Here is a 20,431-nt window from a genome sequence, read left to right as displayed (position 1 = left end):
ACTGAGTCTGGATGTGGCATCATGATCTTTCTTAACACAATGCTCCAGCTGACTAGAATCAATACTAGACCATCCTGTTTGTTCATCTTTAACTGATACAGAGTAGTAACCTGCAGACACATGGTTCTCAGCTTGGCTGCTCAGTGGAATCACCTAGGTTCTCTGCATAGGGCCCAGGCATCTGTATTGTCTCAAAGCTCCCCCAATAACAAGGCTCTTGGGGATACTTTTTTTGTAGGATTCATTTTCACCACAACCAACAACTTGGACCGAGAGAAGCAGGCCAGGTACGAGATCGTGGTGGAGGCACGAGATGCCCAGGGCCTCCGGGGAGAATCAGGCACCACCACCGTGCTAATCACTCTGCAAGATGTCAACGACAACTTCCCCATCTTCACTCAGAGTGAGCCCCTCCTCCAGGGCCCTGGGTGGGTGGGCGTTGGGACACTCAGTGACTTGGGAACTCTGAGGGAGATGTCCCAAATCCCTGCACCTCTCCCCCTACCCCAAGGTGGGCCCAGAGAAGATGTTTGGGTGCAGGAGGGGCCCTGCTTCCAGCCCTACTCTACACTCCCAAGGCTGTCCAGCTGCCCCTGGTGATGATCTCCTCACAGACCAGAGGGGAATCACAGGCCCCACTGGATATGATCACTGTCCACTAGGACACAGGAGCAATTTCACTCAGATCCCATGGGATCGAAAGAACCCAGACCCTGAGACTCAGTCCCAGCTAGAAAATCCCCATGAGCCAGGGAGCAGGGATACACAGCCAAGGCTGAGCCTTACCCCACCTAAAACTGAATCGTGCCCCACAAAATATCTTATAAGAGCTTGTCCTGTGTCTTAGGTGGGGTTGGGCAGGAGAGTTGGTTGGCTGTACTCACTGCATCCTCCAATGCTGATGTAAATAGAGGCTCAACCAGCTTCAGGATGAGCCAGTTCTCCTGAAGGGACATTGGGTTGCATGGCATAAACTCCCTGAAGGCAAGACTTGTCTTTCTTACCAACTGATAAATCCCTAGCAAAGTGCCTGGCATGTAGTAGGTGCTCAATAATCATGTTTTGGATGGACAGAGGGATGGACAGGTGGATGAATGGACAGAAAGAACAGACCTCTTTGCCTTAAAATCCTAAATCAATTATTCTCATCATCATTATTTTATCATGTCTATTTCCTGTATCAAAATATGGTAGGATGATACGAAAGATCACTAGCCTTATCTATCTCATTAATCCAACGCCTTTTGGGGTGTTCTATTTACATCAGCCAAGTACACCTTTACGGTGCCTGAAGACATCCGTGTGGGCAGCCCTGTGGGTTCTCTGTTTGTCAATGACCCAGACGAGCCTCAGAACAGGATGACCAAGTACAGCATTGTGCAGGGCGAATACAGGGACACCTTCACCATCGAGACGGATCCTACCCGCAATGAGGGCATCATCAAACCCATGAAGGTTGGTAGGCCTGCAACAATGGCCTCAGATGTAGGGCTTGGGGCTTGCAGCAGCCACAGGATCTACCCTGGGGCTGTTCCTGGGCCAGAGGAGAATGCTCTGAGTCAGCTCAGAACTAGCCACGTGCTCATGAAGACTGAGACCCAGTGTCTCAGGCTGTGTTGCCCCAGAATCAGAACTGGAAGCAAGGATTTGGGTGCATATTGCTTACTTAAAGAAGGTGATCCCTGGGAGTCATTTCAGGTGAAAAGAAGGAAGCTAATACTGAGCTCATTAATGAGCAGGTGGGCAAATGGGGTCCAATCCCATGGAGGGCATCTGGGGAACAGGGAGAGCACATCTGAGTTGCAGCAAGGGGTGGGAGTGGGGGCATTTATACATCGAGTCCTGCGGTGTTGTCAGAGCATTGCTCTGACACTTTCTGTTCTTCCCTGTGTCCTGGCCAGAAGAAAGTCATCGGCATGCACGGAAACAATGAGTGCACAAGGACACTGGTGGCCATGCACAGCAGCTGCTGAAATCAGACTGAATATGGAAGAGAAGGGAGAGGTCCTGTCAGGGACCTCAACGGGCCTCCAGAATGGCCATGCAGAGGACTGGGGGTTCTGAGCCTGAATCCTTCTGTGGCCAAGCCCCAAGCTGGCGACCAGAGACACAGGGGGAGACACCCAGCCTCCAGGGTCCACAAAGCTCTCAGCAAGTAGGGAAGACAGAGGCACAAATAAAAAAGTGTAGCCGTTGTGTTTATTGCTACACACAGCAACAGAAGGCAGGGAGCACTACCTAGCCAGGAGGGCTCTGAGCGAGCCTCTGGTCGCCTTCTCACTGGCCACTTGAGGGATGACACACACAGGAGAAGCCTTTTGAGTAAAGGCATAAAGAAAAGGCTTGTCCCTGAGGACCTGTGGAGAGAGCCATTGGTCTGTGATCACCTTGCGAACAGGGGACTGGGAACAGGGCCAGGGTTGGCTGTGTGACTGTGAGGCCAGTGAAATGAGGTGCGGGGCAGCTGAAGACAGACCCCAGGCCCGGCCACTCTTGATGACCCTGGAAACGTCACTGTTCTGAGCCGTAGTGTCAAACAGTTGCCACCCTAGTGCTACCTCGCAGTCTGCTTGGCTCAGAGCAAGGGTCACCATATTTCTCCCCTACGCAGCCGCTGGACTACGAGCTCATCCAGCAGTACGTGTTCACCATCGAGGCCACAGACCCCACCATCAACCTCCGATACCTGAGCGGCATCTCCGGCAGAAACAAAGCCCGGGTCATCATCAACATCACGGACGTGGACGAGCCCCCCGTCTTCCAGCAGCTCTACTACCACTTCCAGCTGTGGGAAAACCAGAAGAAACCTCTGATCGGCTCCGTGACGGCCGTAGATCCCGACAAGGCCCGGCGCAGCATTGGGTAAGGGGCAGGGGTGTGTTGATGATGACCTTTTGGGCAATGTGTTCAAATCAAAGCACTTACTAGATGCTTGGTGATTTGTTGATGATGACCACAGTGACAGTCCTAGCATTGATGTTCTTATGGCTGCTGGTTGAGACTGAGAACCAGAGAGGAAAATGGGCTTCGCCCTGCACCAGAATGGAAAGTGACGGAGGCAGGATCAGCGGCCCAAGCTCTCTCCACCGACGCCGCTGCCTCTGGCCTGCTGGGATCTCACCCTGCTGGGCACCCCCACCTTTCACAGTCCAGGTTGTCCTGTTTGACCTCTGCTTGACCTTGAAGGATCTGTTCTTTGGCCCACGAGTCCTACGGGTCCCATCAAATGAGACCCGACAGTAAGAGAGCAGCCAATCAGATGACATACCTGAAGCCCCTTCATCAAAAATGTTTTACTAAATTTGTCCTGAAAACCACACAAGTAAAGATAAGTTGATTTCACACACTGAAACAATACAAAGGTCTGTAAAGAAAACCGATAACGCCCGCATCACAACAGCTCACGTTAAGGGCTTAGTGGTCCTATCACACCTTTCCTTATGATCAGACAGAGACAGAGATTTATACTGCATTTGCTGTTGTTTGTGTTTTTAAATTTTTCTTTGGATGGTATCATGCCCTTTTCATCAGTACTTTCTGTCTTACTGAAAGTTTTCTGTTGCCATAATTGAATACAACAGACTCATAATTTAAAAAGAACAGAAGTCTGTTTTGTTCACAGTTCTGGCGACTGGGAAGTTCAAGAGCGTGGCACCTGGTCAGCATCTGGTGGGGACCTTGCTGTATCATAGGTGGCAGAGGGCTTTCTTGGCAAGACAGAGCCTGGCTTGCCAGCCTAGATCTCTCTTCCTCTTTCTATAAAGCCACTAATGCCACCATGGGGACCACCCTCACTTCCTGTCCTCATCCAGTCCTAATTACTTCCCAAAAGCCCTATCTCCAAATGTCATTGACATATAAATTTGGGGATCAGATTTTCAACACATGAACTTTTGGGCAATGTGTTCAAATCAAAGCACTTAGTAGTCTATCATAACTAAACACCTTTCCTCCACCCTCTTGAATAAGCTGCATGATATTTGAGAGTAAGTATGAATTCAGTCCAGTCTTATTTATTCTACCTGGGTGGCCAATAATTCCAGCACCATTTATTAAAAGTCATTATTTCCCCAGCACTGTGGTGCCCTAAGTTCTTGTGTATACTTGAATCTCTTTCTGGATTCTTTATTGTTCTCTGGTATTCTGTTTTATTTGGTAGCTTTCTGCTGCATTTTAGTGTGTGTAAGGCAAGTCTCTCCCTGTTTCTTCTTTATTTTATATAATTTTTATCCATTCTGAAATGTTCATTCTTCCATACAAACTTTAAAATCCTTTTATCTACTTTTTAAAAAACATTTGGATTCCAATAAGATTTATGTGTATATATCAATTTTGGAAGAGCTAATGTTTCTATGGTATTAGGCCTTCTTATTAAGGATAAAACAAGTCCCTGCATTTCAGTTAGAGCTCATAAATTTGGGGACTACTTCTTCTTTGCCGTTCTATCCCAGATAGTCTGTAATTACACTTTTTGTTGCTCCTTTGATCCATAGGTTTATTTAATATATTGACTTCAATTTTTTTCTGTTCATCTACAAGTGGTGGGGAATTTTTTTTGGACTTCTTTTAGCTTGTTTTGTGATGTAATTGTTTTAGTCAGCTTTGTGTCCCTGTGACCAAAAGACCCAACAAGAACAACTTAGAGGAGGAAAAGTTTATTTTGGCTCATGGTTTCAGAGGTTCAGTTCATGATCAGCTGACTCCACAGCTCTGGCAAGACATAACATCATGGCGGAAGAGTGCATCAGAGGAAAACAATTCAGGACATGATAACCAGGAGAGGGGGACAGGGACCACAGGGAAGATGCACCCTTCCAGGGAACACCACCAGTGACCCACCTTCTCCAACCATGCCCCACCTGCCTACAGTTACCACCCAATGAGTCCATTCAAACTAGGATGAACTGAGTAGGTTACAGCTCCCAAAATATAATAATTTCTCCTCTGGGTATCCTGCATTAACGGGCGCTTCAGTACTTACAAACCAAACCATAACGGTAATAACAATGGTATTTGTGCCCATTTTATTTAAATATTCAAGATTTTTGCTTTATGCATTTTAGTTTTTCCATTCAGCTTACTAAGACAACTATTTTACCTTCATTATGGCTTGTAAATTTCGCGCTATGAAATTACCCAAATTTGTTCTGCTTAAACATTTGGCCTTGGATTCCAGGTTGCCCGATGTTGTGTTTGTTGGGTTTGTTTTCATGTTATTTCTATTTGCCTGATATAAATTTTCCATCCTTTACTTTTGACTTTTCTAGGTCATTTGACATTAAGTTGTCTCTTGAAAGCAGAATGCACGTGGCTATGCTTTTTAATCTAAACTGACATACTTGGTGTTCAACCTATTTACATTTTTCACCATAAGTGATACGTTTGATCTTGGTTCTTTTATTCTTGTTTTACATTTCCCATTTCTCAAATGTAATGGTGTTGCTTCTTGTTCTTTGTCTTTTCTATAAACAACCCCCTACTAGATATTTGCATGGGATATGTATCCATTTTTACTTCTATCAGTGAGATTTACTTCTACCTGTAAAATGTTAAAAGTTTTCCCGGACCCGTATTTTCTAGTTAATCCCCACCCACAACAGCTTCATTTCTAATTCCTCCTAAACCACATTTTCACTTCATATTGAGACATTTCTTAGAGTAAGTTTTCAAAACCAAAATTCAGGACCCTCATGTTTCCTAAGTGCTTGCATATTTACAGAAAAACTTAGGCTTTTCCCTTCTTATTTTAGTATCACCTGGGTGTGTTTATATAATCTTCAGGTTATAAACACTTTCCTTCAAAAAACACCTTCCTAGCAATATATTCTAGCAATTTTATGGGAGCATCTGGGGTGAGTCTTATTTCTCTTTATTAATAAGGAACTTATTTTTTTCTGAGAGTCTGTACTCTTTTCAAAGTTTCTTCACACAGCCTTGAAATTCAAAAGTGCCATCGGGATCTGCCTTATCAAATATACCTGATATCAATGGCCTCTATTAATCTATGAACTCCAGACTTTCTTCATATCAGGAAAGTTTTCCTATTATATTTTTGTTATTTGTTCTATTCTATTTGTTCTGGGATCTTCCTCAGCAAAGGCTACTATTTTTTATTCATATGATATGTATATTGACATATATACATACATGTAAACACACACACACACACACACACACACATATTCATCTCTTTCTAACTTCCTGATTTCTGCAAGAACCTTTCCATTTTCTTATTTCACAAATTTTATCTTCTTTATCACTTCTTATCTCTTCCAGCTCCTTTTCTATTTTTCCCTGACTCTTGCCCACCTATCTTTTCATTGATCATACCCACAAAAGTATCCCAGCTGTGGTCTAGTTGATTACAGTGTCACCTGCTCAGCTCTGGAGTGCTACCAATGGTCTCAGGTACCCCTTTCATTCCTGAGCCAGCAGCACACTCAGATCAGACATGGTCTTGCTCCCTGAATCCCTCTTGTTGTGTACTCACTGCTCTGGGTGGTAGAGAACAATGAACAGTGAGAGAGGAGGGTGGAGGAGGATGTAGGGGTAGATTCTGAAGAGACTTGTATGTCATGCTGAGGAGTTTGACTCTTCAAAAAATAACGGAAAGCCCTGAAACCCTCTCCCCTGGACAGATACTCCATCCGCAGGACCAGTGACAAAGGCCAATTCTTCCGCATAACCAAGCAGGGAGGCATTTACAATGAGAAAGAACTGGACAGAGAAACCTACCCCTGGTATAACCTGACTGTGGAGGCCAAAGAACTGGATTCTAGTGGTGAGTGGCCCGGCCACATCTCCAGGGACCCACCCCCACCCCCACCCCCATACTGGGCTCTTTTCTTTTTCCCTCATTCTTTCAAAGCTGGTATCATTTGTCACTTGGGGTCTATATAAGCTCCTGGCAAAGCATCCCTAGCTGAGATGCTATCAAGTTTCCATGCCTGAGTATGGTCCTTGAGGTCAGTTGCATTGATGTCACCTGAGAGCTCGCTGGCTGTGCAGAATCTCAAGCCTCACCCCAGACTGAATCAGAATCTCATGTACAACAGAGTTTGAGAAGCACTGTTATAAAAACAGGCTAAGGAGATGACTCAGTGATGAAACTCACCTACTCAACACAGAGCTTCTCAGACTCCCCTCTGGAGGTTCTGGTCCAGTGAGCACAGATGAGGCCAAGAATGTGCATGCAACAAGCACCACATGATTCTTATCATTAGGGACATTTGGGAAACACGCTTTCCGCGGAAGAGGGGAACAGCATTGGCACCAGTTAGTGGGTTTAATTCAAAACCTGAGGCAGTTTTTCTAACTCAAGATTGTTAGTGTCTCTAACTTCAGATAGGTGGAGGTTTTGCATGCTTGACCTATATGAGAAAATCACAACCACCCTCAAGGAGAAGGATAAATATTCCCACTAAATCCAGGTCCCACCCGGGCCCAGAGAGGGTGTGAATTATTATTTGAATGATAAAGTAATTATTAAATTACATGATTTTAATTAATTATATTTATTTACTTAATGATTAATTTTGTTAATTAAAACTTTTTTAAGTGCACTTAGTTGCTTACCATTTTTGATTTTCACACATAATACTTCAGCAAACTTCCTCTTGAGCAAAGCATTACTGGCCTCCTCCTCCACACTGCCTCCATCCAGAATGCCACCCTGGCCTCTCTTCCAGAGGCCTACAGAGCCCTCTTGCTGGGAAAAAAAGTGACTTCCACCAGACACTTTCCAGGTCTACCCATTCAAACACCTTCCAACCCTCAGGGGCTGGCATCCGCTGAGCCCACTGTGGTGACTAGTCCTTTCCCCTGCAGGGATCCCCACAGGTAAAGAATCCATTGTGCAGGTCCACATTGAAGTTTTAGATGAGAATGACAACGCCCCAATGTTCGCCCAGCCCTATGAGCCCAAAGTGTGTGAGAATGTGGCCCCTGGCAAGGTGAGTCTGGCTTGGGTGGGAGGGTGAGGCAGCGCCCCCTGGGGGCAGGCTGAGGGGTAGACAGCCAGCTGCAGTACCACTAAGCTTCATGTAACTTGTACGACAACCCTGAGGAAAAGTAATACCATCCCCATTTTACAGATGAGAAACGAAGCCTCAGACAATGTCTGAAGTGTAGATGGAGAGGTTGGGTCAGGGTCTGGGATAGTGGAGGAAAGAGTGGCTTTGTGGAGACCATGTAGGTTAGGGTTGCAGGTGAGAGGCAGCCATGCTTAGGTCTAAACCCAAAACTGCCATCCTTGAACCCCAGGTCATTCCAAAACCACACTGACAATCCCCTCTCCCATACTCCAGCTGGTTGTGCAGATCTCTGCAATAGACAAGGACATAACTCCACGGAATGTCAAGTTCAGATACACCCTGAGCACTGAGGACAGCAACTTCACCCTCACGGATAATCATGGTGAGCAACACAGTAATCAGCAGGCTTGTAACAGGGTCAGAAATGGGGTTACTTAAGCCCTGAAACACCAGAGTCAAGAACTAAGTTAGAAAATGGTGGGCAGTCCCCCACAAGGATTTTTATGTTACAGAACATTTTGTACAATTCCCACTATATAAATTATACAGTGGGCAGAGCTGCCCTGGCCAAACCACCACATCCACGTTCCCCTCTAAGATGCTCTGGTCAAGAGAAGTACAGAATAGATAAGGGGGTGCAGGCAGTTAGGTCCGTTCACAAAGGATCCATCTCCACATTGGGGTCTCTGCACCTCAGAAAAATTTCAAATCATTCTACGACATGGAGCTTTGAGATCCCTCCAAAATAGTCAAAACTGGAAACATGAAGCCTTAAATCCCAAAGATATAGTGAAATTTGTTTTAATTCAGCTACAATGACTACTTACCCTAAACAGGATCTGGTCCACTAATCACAGCACATCTGGTCCACCAATCAAACCCCAGAGAGTCCTATGAGGTCAGCAGTGGCCAATCAGAGCTTCTGATGGATGTGCACTTACTGCAAAGATGATGCTGAGTTGATTTAATTCTAATCAAAAGTGGAAAGTGTTTCATGGCCTCTGTAACTTCCTCAGAAAAAAGTAGAGAAAATCCTCCTAAGGGTTAAATAAAGCAATCCTTCACCCAGGATCTTCAGGGCAGGAGATCTCTAACTGTTCCTTACTGGCAAAACTGTGAGGACCCCTGTACTGAAGCCGCCCACTGACATCCCCTGACAGTCAGGAGCAGACCCAGGAATCAGCCAGAGATCTGTCTTAAGAAACCTCCTTGGGATGAGAAGGGGACTATGATGTGTTGACAGTTAATGACAGGCTATTCAACATTTAGCAAAAATACCATTCCCAATGTTACCTCAAACCTGTATAGGGCCTGCCATGGGGTCAAAGCTCAAGTGCCACCCCAAAGACACCCACATGCAACCAGGAGGTAAGCCTGTGGATTTCAGATTTACTTACCCATGAATGTCCTACATGTCAAAATCCCTCATTTCTCCCACAAAGTGTCAATGGTGTATCATTTAGACAGACTTAAGACTTAAATGTAATTGTGAATAATGAAATGTAATTGCCTTGCTTTTGAAAGTCTTGGCTCTTGACTGGTTTCCTGAGTATGTCCAACCTGTATGACTCAGTAAATTCTCTCTCCTTTGGTATTATACTTCCCAGGAACCTACAGAAGTCAGATTTTCTATCCTTTGCCCAGAACCACTGAACTAGAAGAAAGAGAGCAAGAATAAGAATAAGTGTGTGTGTGTGTGTGTGTGTGTGTGTGTGTGTGTGTGTGTTTAGGCTCCTTGGGGATTCTCATATACAGGAAACCAGTGATTGGGGCTGGGAGGGGAAACCAATACTTAGACAAAGCACATTCCCAGTTGGACTGGCCAGGGAACCTCGATGGCAAAGGCAATCATTCTCTCAGTACTGTAAATCTCCTTGATAACAAAGGATCCTCCAAGATGGCAGACACAGAAGTTAGCCCAGTGCTAAAAGACTTTTTAAAACTTTACTTTTCCTGATTGCTGTGGAAGCTTGAAGCCTTGCAATAATTAGTTGAGCCAAAGAGAAAGGCCTCTGTTCTTGGAAAGGGGTTTGGAGATAAAGAAGGGGAAATGGCACACCAGTTGCCCACAAGATTTTAAATCCAGATGAGCCACTCTTCTCAGCTGGGACCATGCAACTGCCTAAAATATCCCCTCTAGGAAAGAACAGGCCTGCGCTTCGATGGCTGGAAATGAGGCAGGGGATGCACAGGGCAGAGAAGCAGTCCAGGCAGCGTGGGGCTGGTGCAGTGGAGGAGGGCTCCCTTTGTTCCATCGTACGAGGGGGTGGACTCCTCTAGCACAACCTTACTCTATGACCTTGGTGTTTCCAGATAACACAGCCAATGTCACAGTCAAGTATGGGCAGTTTGACCGGGAACAGGCCAAGGTGCACTACCTGCCCATACTTATCTCGGACAATGGGAAGCCGAGCCTGACCAGCACCAACATGCTGACCGTGGCCGTGTGCAAGTGCAATGAGTGGGGCGAGTTCACCTTCTGTGAGGAGGCAGCTGCCCAGATGGGCGTCAGCATCCAGGCGCTGGTAGCCATCTTCCTCTGCATCCTCACCATCACAGGTCAGTGCCCAGGGTGTCAGGAGGAGACAATGAGGGGGCTTCACAGAAGAAACCAGGGATCTGGGCTCAGTCCTGCTTCCCGCCCACAAGGCAGCCTGGGCCAGTGCACCCCCCGGGGGTTCAAGGTTCCACGTGTAGACTACAGGGATGCTGAGTTCCACCACCTGGGTATCAAGCGTAGAATGCCAGCACAAGGAGGAGAAGAAGGATGGGGCAGGGCTCAAGACCCTCCCCCACTCTTCAAGCCAACTCCATTTCAAAATAGCTTGGGCCCGAATGTGTAGCTCAGTGGTAGACACTTGCCTAGCATATGTGAGGCCCCAAGTTCAATACCCAGCACCAAAAATAAAAATAAAAATCTCTAGGTACACATTCATTCCTTCAACATATACATTTTGAGCACTTACTGTGTGCCAGGCACTGTTCTGGGAATTTATTTACATAAAACCTATTTTAATTTTTTTTAAAAATGATCCAGTTCTAAAATGGAACATTTAAAAACCTCTAGATTGTCACTGGAGGTTTTCTTTCCTTTTATAGAATTCCTCAAACTTTTATATTATCTGTATTTTGGTTTTGGTTTTGGTTTCTGTTTTGTGATTTGGGCCTCATAAGTTTTAGGAGTTTGCCTTAGTTTGGGTTCCCCAGGAAGCAGGAAGCAAACCCTGGGTCAAGGATTTGGGTGCAAGTAGTTTATTTGGAGATCTCATAAAGAGGAGAGGGATTGGAGTAAGCAAGGAAGACAGCCCATTAAGGACCAGATGTCACAGAAGTTACCCGTGGCCACAGGCTTTGTTCCATTGGGGAACCAGGAAGCAGCATAGAGCTTCCCTTAGCATCTCTCCACTAGAGACAGAGGAGGTGGTGCCTGTCCATCAGCTCTGGTCACTGAGGGCTCCTCCCAAGCATATAAATTCTTCCATAATTCATCTGCCATTAGATAAATCCAGGGTCAGTCCTTCAAGAAGCCCATGGGGGTCCAGATTAGCCTTGCACCACAATGACAAGGACTGGGATGCTGTGGCACACAAGGTGTACACTTCAGGCCTTCCCTGCTGGTGGCTCCACTGGGTTGCCTCCCTCTCTGGCTTCCATGGTAGAAAGTCCAGGCCCAGATTCCCCCTCAAATAATGCTAAGTAATAATAACAAAATAACATTGCCACCACCTATACAATTGCATTTGGCCTCATAACCACCCTTTCCAAATATAAGCAGAGCAGAGAAATCATCATTTCCATTTTACAGACAAGGAAACTAAGACTCAGTGAGATGTCTCCCAGGGCATTCCAACTTGCCTCTTGTATGGAACAGCTTATTAAGAAACTCACAGTGAGCAAGACAGAGCCCAGAGTGATGGCCTGAGCCTAATTACAGGAACTCTGTAACACATGGTTCAGGGATTGTAGACACTTATAAGGCCACACCCCTCAGAGTTTCCACCAGGGTGGACATCCACAGCACTGCCTGACCCCAAGACTCTAGGTGAGTCATCTGGCCTCTCTGATATCACTTTCCTCAACCACAAAATAGTGATAGCAATACCTACATGAAGTGAGATCATAGGAGAATGTGCCCAATGTAGTGCCAAGCATGTATACAGTAGGTGCTCAACAGAGTGGCTGCTGCTGGGCAATGAGTATCATGTCTGCCAGCACCACCATAATCCATTATCATCATCACAGGCTTAACAAAATAATGACTCAGAAGGTTTGCGCTCAAAATTCCAACTCTTTCCCCATTTCCATCCCAACCTCCTGGACTTTCGGAGATAACATGGAAAAATTGGCCACCTGGGTATGAGATGGGAAATGAGGAGGCAGGTAAAGAGGACTGAGACTGGCAGACCAGAATGAACTTGAGGAAGCCCTACTCCAGAGCTTACTACCACCCAGACAAGGGCATGGAGGAGGGAAGGTGACTGTCCCATGGGGAGGGGGTGGACCCACCTGGTGCCTGGACCCAACCAAGCCTGTGTTGGTCCAGCCCTGGAGCTGTCCCTGGGAGTCTGGGTTGGCCTTGGAATCCGCAGCGGGTGGACAGGGTTGGTGAGTGGGGGCGGGGGCCCGGGAGCTGAGCCTCTCTGACTGGTCCTTCGCTCTGCTTGCTGGCTGGCAGTGATCACTCTGCTCATCTTCCTGCGGAGGCGGCTCCGGAAGCAGGCCCGTGCCCACAGCAAGAGCGTGCCAGAGATCCACGAGCAGCTGGTCACTTACGACGAGGAGGGCGGCGGCGAGATGGACACCACCAGCTATGACGTGTCAGTGCTGAACTCGGTGCGCCACGGCGGGGCCAAGCCCCCGCAGCCTGCGCTGGACGCCCAGCCGGCCGTCTACACCCAGGTGAAGAAGCCACCACGGCTGGGGCCCGGGGCACACGGCGGGCCCGGAGAGATGGCCACCATGATCGAGGTGAAGAAGGACGAGGCAGACCAGGATGGCGGCGGGCCCCCCTACGATACGCTGCACATCTATGGCTATGAGGGCTCCGAGTCCATCGCGGAGTCGCTCAGCTCCCTGGGCACCGACTCCTCCGACTCGGATATTGATTACGACTTCCTCAATGACTGGGGCCCCAGGTTCAAGATGCTGGCGGAGCTCTACGGTTCGGACCCCCGTGAGGAGCTGGTGTATTAGGGGTCCTGGCCCTCTGGTCCTGGGAACCCCAACCCACTGCAGCCCAGGCCAGTCAGACACCAGACACCAAGCCTTCCAAGTGTGGCACTGACTTCCCAGTCCAGCGTCCTTTCTTGTGGGTACCAAAGGCCTCACCATCCCCGGGGTAGCAAACTCCAGGTCTCTGAAATATCAAGGAGCATATTTCAGTGATGGGCTACCCCCAAACGCTGGAAAAGTCATGGTTCTGGGCTTGTCCCCCAGACCACGGATCTAACCCAAAGACTTACTCTGGCTCTGCAAAGCTGCCAAGCAAAGCAGACCTTGTTCAACTGCTGGGAGGTCTTCCCCAGAGGTCCCTGGGGAAGTGGGCTGGTGAGATCCTGGTGACTATCTGCCTGGCAAGAGAGGGCTGGATGGCATGACCTATGGGATAAGACTCTCTGCAGCCCAGCTCCAAGGGAAACTGTGCCTGTCCATCATGCCTGCCCTCACAGCCCTGCCTCATTCGTCCTCAGTGCCCCATTCCCCAGCCCCTCCCCAGGCCTGACAAGAGGAAAGACGGGGCCATCTGGCAGCTCCTGACCTTGGGTCCTGAGTCGACCTCACTGGCCTGCCACTCCAGTAATTGTGCTGTACTGAGCATGGACCCGTTCAGCCAAATTCATGGAAGTGGCTTGTTGAACCTGAAGCAACTGTGAATTCATCCTGGAGGGACAGTGAAGACCAAGAGTGACAGATCATAGGGTGAGGGCCACCTCCATACCCACCATTTCCAGAGAGCATCCGGAGTAGGTGATACCCCAATTTGACACTCATCAACCCCAACCCAGGCTTGCCTGTGAGGGGCAGATGTTTCTGGAGCGTAAGACCTGTCTGTCTCTGCCTCAGCGGGTCACTCCTGCTCCCTCTTTATTTTCTCTGTCTACTTATCTCTTGATTTAGAGGCACCCAAGATGTGGCCCTCAGCAAGTCTGGCCAATGTCAAACCCAAACATGAGTGTGTGACAGAGTGTCACTTGCCTTTATGCCTTGTGGTTGCCACATCTCAGGGAATTGACCCCCAGGCACACCCCAAAGGCGAGGCCCCTGCCCTGCCCAAGCTTTGCAGCACCTGCGCATTGCCCACTTTAAGCTGCATGTGGATCTTTCCACTGCAAACATACCTTGTGGAAGTGGCGTCCAGATGCAGAGGGGCAAGGAAGGAGACCAACTCTCCAGTCCATCCTTCATCACAGGCCATGCTTCCTTCCCCTGGCAAGGCCCCTCACACTGCGGGGGACTGTAGGCAACACTGACATCTTTTTAAACTAATAATTAATTTTTCATAATTTTTTTTTTACTAATAATACTTACAAGTTTCTAGTCCTCACAAACATATAGAATAGGGTTTTTGTATAATAAGCAGGTTGTTATTTAGGTTAACAATTTTAATTCAGGTTTTTTAGTTGGATAAACAATTCTTATAACCTTCTCTTTCCCATAGTGGTAGTAATTGCTCTACAGATAATAACTCTATATTGGCCACACTGGTGCATGAGACGTACTGTATTTTTTTTATACCTAAATAAAGAAAAATCTTGAAGTTTTTCCATTTCTAGAGCTGGAAAAGCTCATGTGAAACAAACACACATGCGTGCACACATGTATGTGAACACATGCACACATACATACTGACATAGACCACAGGCTCTGCACATACACACGTACACATACACCCTCCATCACCATCATCAAAGGAACCCAGTGGGTAAGGGGACATTCAAGTCACCGAGAAAATGGACTGCAACAGAAAATAACAAGGGACACTGAGTCCAGCCTTCTCGCTGCCCAGAGCCCTCACCCAGCCACTATGCACACCCAACCCTCCTGCCCCCAGTCTGCATGGAAGGCAGGGCCGTGGGTACTTGGGGCTGCAACACCACTTGTAATTGGCAAATAGAGCCAGGGCCTTTCCTTAGCACATGCATAGCCCTACACATGTATGGACTTCTAGAGTCCCGAGAAAATGCCAAAGGTTTTCAAACCTCCATGGACAGCTCATTCCTCAACTTTTCCTTTTAAATTTTTTGGTCAGCTTCTTGCTTGCCCAGCTGCTATCCCTGGCTGCCACAGCTGCCTTGTTAAGCAGTCACTACTGATAGTTTTCAACAAATGCCCACAGGGAAAAGGCTGTTTGCATCAAGAGATCTTCCAGTTGGAAGCCTCCAGGTCCTAAATCACCTCCAAATGAGGCGGTCCCTGACCTTCCAACCCTCCAGTGGGACCTGGCTCTGAATTCTTGGTCACACTGTGGAGTCCGTTTGTCTTCTGTTTAACTGGACGCAGGAGGAGAGAGCCTCATGAAGGCTGCAGCCCACCCTGAGTCTGGAGGCTTTAGGCAGCACCACGGTAGGGCCCAAACCCAGTCCTCTCTAGGATCTTCTGCGCATACGTGCCCAAGCCATTCCTGGGTACACAGCCTGACCAAAATGGGCAAGAGGAGCGGCAACTCAAAACCTTCCCCTCCCCAGGCCAAACCTATGAGGCAGACAGGACTTCCTTTATTTCACAGACGACCAAAATGAGACCCAGAGACGAGTGTGATTGGCCAGAATCACACAGTAGGTTAGAGGTAGAGCGGGGGCTGGATCTGGCTTCCTGACTCCCAGGAGGAAGCAGATCTGCAGTAGGCTTCCCCAGACCTGGGAGCCGGAGGTTGGGCCAGAATGCACCCTCCGCACCACAAGGGGGCGAGCTGCGCAAACAAATGCTCAACCCCGCTCAGCATCGCCAGGCTCCTCCCCCGAGCCCCAGCCACTCCCCACTCACACGGCGCCCATCACTGGCAGCAGCGCGCTGCAGGCTCCAGGGGTCCTGGACGTTGACGGACAACCTGGATCGGAGAGGTGGTCGTTGAGTTCAGCTGCACAACGCGCCTAGGCTCCGGTTCTGCTCCTCCTTGGTGCCAGGCTGTAACGGGGGAGAGACAGGCAGGACCTCGTCCCCTGTCCCTCTCCAGAGGATGGGGTACTGAGATCTCCAGCAGCCCGGCTAACACAGAGAATCTCAATTCACAGGAGTAAGGGGCCCAGGCATCTGGATCCTTGGGCTTGTGACAGTCACAGCACACCCCATCATCCCTCCCTGCCCCACAGTCCCCTGCCTCCGTGTCCACATCCAGCTCTGCTGTTCTGTCCCTTTGGGGTTTCCCAAGCCAATCCTGGAGGGTCAACGCTGGGCTAGAAACAGCTGTAGTCCCTACCTGTCCTGGTTCTGGGGACCTCCCAGGTCAAGAATCCTTATGTTAAATCCCTCTGTCCTGGAGGTGACACATTCAATCTCTGATCCTGGAAACCCAACTCCAAGCTATCCAGCAACCCCCTTCTAAGGATTAACCTCAGACGCTAACAGCCTCAGATCAGTGTTATTTACAAAGTAAAAACTGGAAACAATATAAATGTCCCACAATAAGAGATTGGTTAGGTAAATTATGGCAGAGTCATAAAACAGTACTGGGCAGCCATTAAACATGTTGCCACATGGTCACCTTGAGCTGAATTCAAGGTGAAGCAAAAAGAAGAAGAAAAAAAAAAAAAAACTGAAGCAGAACCCAATGCATTATTTACAGCCAGATCCCAGTTTGTTTTTGTTTTGTTTTGTTTTTAGTAGACATGTACTTCCAGGACATGGAATTGTGAGTAATTTTTCTTTCTTATTTGTGTTTCCAAGTTTTCTATAATAAGCAGGTAATTTTGTAATCACAGAAGTTATTTGAACATCACGTTATGATTTGGATGGGAGGGGTCCCCCAAAAGCTCATGTGTGAGACAATGCAAGAAGGTTTAAAGGAGAAATGATTGGGTTATGAGAGCCTTAACCTAGTAAGTGAATTAATCCCCTGATGAGCTTAACTGAGTGGTAGCTGAAGGCGGGTAGGGTGTAGCTAGAAGAGGTGGGTCATTGTGGGCGTGCCTTTGAGATGTGTATTTTGTATCTGGTGTGTGGAATCTCTGCTTCCTGAGCATCAAGTGAGACGCTTCCCTCCACCCTAATCTTCTGCCTCACCTCCAGGGAGCCCCAAGGAATGGAGCAGACTGTCTTTGGACTGAGACCTCTGAAACCATGAGCCCCCAAATAAATTTTTCCTCCTTAAAATTATCAGGTTTTTAGTCACAGCAGTGAAAAAGCTGACTAAAACACATTCATTTTAAGCATTCCTATCATTGAAAAACAGAAAATTGATAAGCAAAATTTGTCTCTAGATACCATTTTTAACATTGAAAGTTTTGTTTAAAAACATTTTGAGTTCACTATTAATGTAACAGAGATTTTATTAAGTTAACTAAATTGTTTATGAAGTCATTACTTTGGAACCCAGAAAAACTGCTGTTTGAGAGAATTGTCTTTATTGTTTGTTTGCCTTGAAGTCTTTTCTTTGCACTTAGTCTGTAGGACCCGAATCTTTTAGCCTTTGGAGCTTGAGGGCTTCGTTTGTTTTGTTGGTTGGTTGGTTTTCGAGAAAAGGTCTAGTTATGTCGCTGAGTCTGGCCTCCAACTCACAATCCTCCTGCCTCAGTGTCCCAAGTCACTAGGCTTTCAGGCATGTGCCACAGTGCCCAGTCCCTTTAGAGTTCTTTGCCCCAAAATTTCCAGCAACTTTCTGGATCTACGGGATCAGAGAGAGCTGGTTTTCCAGGCAGGTGATCCCCACAGATCTGCAATGCATAGAAATACCTAATGTTCTTCTGTCTCAAGACCAGAAGAAAAACAACTGGTACCAATTTGAGGTCATTTGGGGTGTTTGGAAATTTGGGGCATGTATCAACACTCAGAGACTTTGCAGGACTTTCCAAAGTGCTTTTACACCTAGAGTGTAGGTTGTGCAGTTTACTCACGATGTTCCTGAGTGATGGTCGCAGGGGGTATGTTTGATATTACTCAGAAGCTGTGCTGAGCAAGGGGGTTTTGTTTTCAGATAAGTCTCTGGGCAGGAAGTGAATCTACACATCAAAGAAAGCAAACCAAACTCTACTTCTAAACTCCAGGAACCAGAGAACGCTCTTCCTGACTGAGCAGGGAGACCTATAGGCACAGGGCACTGAGCAGGAACTGGTAGAGCCCTGCCTGGGGTACCACGTGAGGCCGCCAACATTCTGCAGAGCATAGGGAAGCGAGCAAAGTGAACCCGGGCATTTGCTGACACAACACCCATAACTTGGTGACAGCAATGCTGAAGGAAAACACCAGCATGTATAGGGCAGGACTTAGGCAAGGACAGGCCACCTTAGCAAAACAAGCCCAGACCATTCTCTGGGTCCTACTTGGGTAGCTCTGTAGGGGGGCAAACCTATCCTGGCTTGCACAGGATTTTCTGGGTTTAACTCTAACATCCTGTGTCCTGAAAAAGTCCTCAGTCTCAAGCCAGGTGATGGAGTAACTGTGAGTCAGAGCTTGCAACTTACAGACAGGGGCACGTTTCTTAACCTCTCTGAGCCAGTTTCCTCATCTTTCAATGAAACAGGGTAATACAATGCCAACTCTCAGAGTTTTTGTGAAATTTAAAGGAAATAAGTCTTGAAAAAGAGAAGAGTATCAAATCTGGAACATAGTAATCATTCAGTGCTAACAGGAAGGAAAGGGAGGGAGGGAAGGAGGAAATGAAAATCAAAATTATGGAAAACTTTTCATATTTTATTTAAGAAAATTTAGGTTTTCACTACAACCATTTTTCTAACTTAAAATAAAGGATGACTCAAGTGTTGTTATTTTCCCACTAAAAATACACAGGAAAATGTATATGTGTAGCTTCTTTGTGTTTTATCTTTGATTTACACAGAGTAATTTTGTAAAAATATTCCAGGCTCATTAATTTTCCCAAAGCTATCTCATAATCCTTTGATGATCAAAGTAGTCTCCCATAAAGTCACTTTTTGTCATCTTCTTTGTTGAATTTCTCTTTGTTGTTAATTTGCCCAACTCATCTGGACTTTCCTTTGTCACTGGCTGTGTGGATTACAGTAATTCTCCCAAAATGCTCTCATCAACCTCATGAAATCTGTTGGTCTTTTGCAAGAGTTACAATTTCCCTTTGCAGTAAGCATGCTATTATAAGAAAAGACTCACCAAGAAAGACACACCGGTGACAAGTCAGGAGATGAAGTGTTCAGAATGGATGGGGCAACTTCATGAAGTGAAATTCTGAGTTTTACAAACTAAGAAAATATGGGCAGGATCTGTATGCTGAAAAGCACAAAATACTGATGAAAACATTAGAGAAGACATACATAAATAGAGATACACCATGTTCTTAATTGAAGGCTCAAAATTATTGAAATGTAAATTCTCTCCAAGTTTATGTATAAACTCAATGCAATCACAATCAATGTTCTAACAGACTTTTTATAGAAAGATGATAGATTGATTGATATACTGATTGATTGATTGACAAGTTGATTCTAACATCCATATGGAAAGTCGAAGAACCTGGAAGAGCCAAACAACCTTAAACAAAGAACAAAATTTAAGGATTCAAACCATCTGTTTCCAAGATTTTATAAAATCTATGGTTATTAAACCAGCATAATATAGGCAGTGTGTGTGTGTGTGTGTGTGTGTGTGTGTGTGTGTAGATGAAACTCATGCAGATCTAATGATGTATCTATGAGGCACATAATAGAGAATTCAGAAATAGATCCACACAAATATGGTCAACTGGATTTTGACAAAGGTGAAAAAGCAACTCAATAAAAAAGATAGCATTTTCAGTAAATGGTGCTGAAACAATTGGACATCCATATGCAGGAAAAAAATACCTATATGTTACATTGCATCTAGAAACTAAATTTAAAAGAATCATAGACCTAAATGTAAAGCATATAAAACTTTTAAAAGAAAAGTGAGACAGAAATGGTAAATGGGATTTCATTAAAACTAAAAATATTTACTTTTTGAGACACTATTAAGAAAATAAAAAGACAAACTACCATCTATCACAAACTGACAAAGTATATCCAGAATATATAAAGCATTCTCCAAGAATTCTCCAAGTAAGAAAATGAGCAACCCAATTTAAAAATGGGCAAAAGATGTGTACAGACTCTTCACCCAAGAAGATACACGGATGTTAAGTAAGCACATGAGCATCATTAGTCATCATTAGTCAATGAGGAAATGTACTTTCAAACTACAATGAGCTACTACTACATACCTATTAGAATGGGGAGAAAATACTGATAAGTGCTGCT

The 20,431-nt window shown here is 46.3% G+C and overlaps 1 protein-coding gene across 2 annotated transcripts in view; it reads left to right on the top strand.

Annotated features, from left to right (window-relative positions):
* The window catches only part of Cdh5 (cadherin 5), a 38,812-nt gene extending 24,013 nt beyond the window's left edge, over positions 1 to 14,799 (top strand). For both annotated transcript variants that reach the window (XM_047529366.1, XM_047529367.1), the window contains exons 5-12: positions 239 to 403; positions 1,268 to 1,455; positions 2,612 to 2,862; positions 6,639 to 6,781; positions 7,828 to 7,952; positions 8,307 to 8,415; positions 10,347 to 10,592; positions 12,709 to 14,799. In XM_047529366.1, coding sequence (XP_047385322.1) covers positions 239 to 403; positions 1,268 to 1,455; positions 2,612 to 2,862; positions 6,639 to 6,781; positions 7,828 to 7,952; positions 8,307 to 8,415; positions 10,347 to 10,592; positions 12,709 to 13,226 — 1,745 coding nt within the window. In that variant the 3' untranslated portion in view covers positions 13,227 to 14,799. The remainder of the gene's footprint in view (positions 1 to 238; positions 404 to 1,267; positions 1,456 to 2,611; positions 2,863 to 6,638; positions 6,782 to 7,827; positions 7,953 to 8,306; positions 8,416 to 10,346; positions 10,593 to 12,708) is intronic.
* Positions 14,800 to 20,431: the final 5,632 nt, after the last annotated feature.

This window comes from Sciurus carolinensis, chromosome 16 (assembly GCF_902686445.1).
Source record: "Sciurus carolinensis chromosome 16, mSciCar1.2, whole genome shotgun sequence".
Lineage (NCBI taxonomy): Eukaryota > Metazoa > Chordata > Mammalia > Rodentia > Sciuridae > Sciurus > Sciurus carolinensis.
Note: the sequence above shows the minus strand (reverse complement) of the source record. Positions and strands in the feature narration are given on the sequence as shown.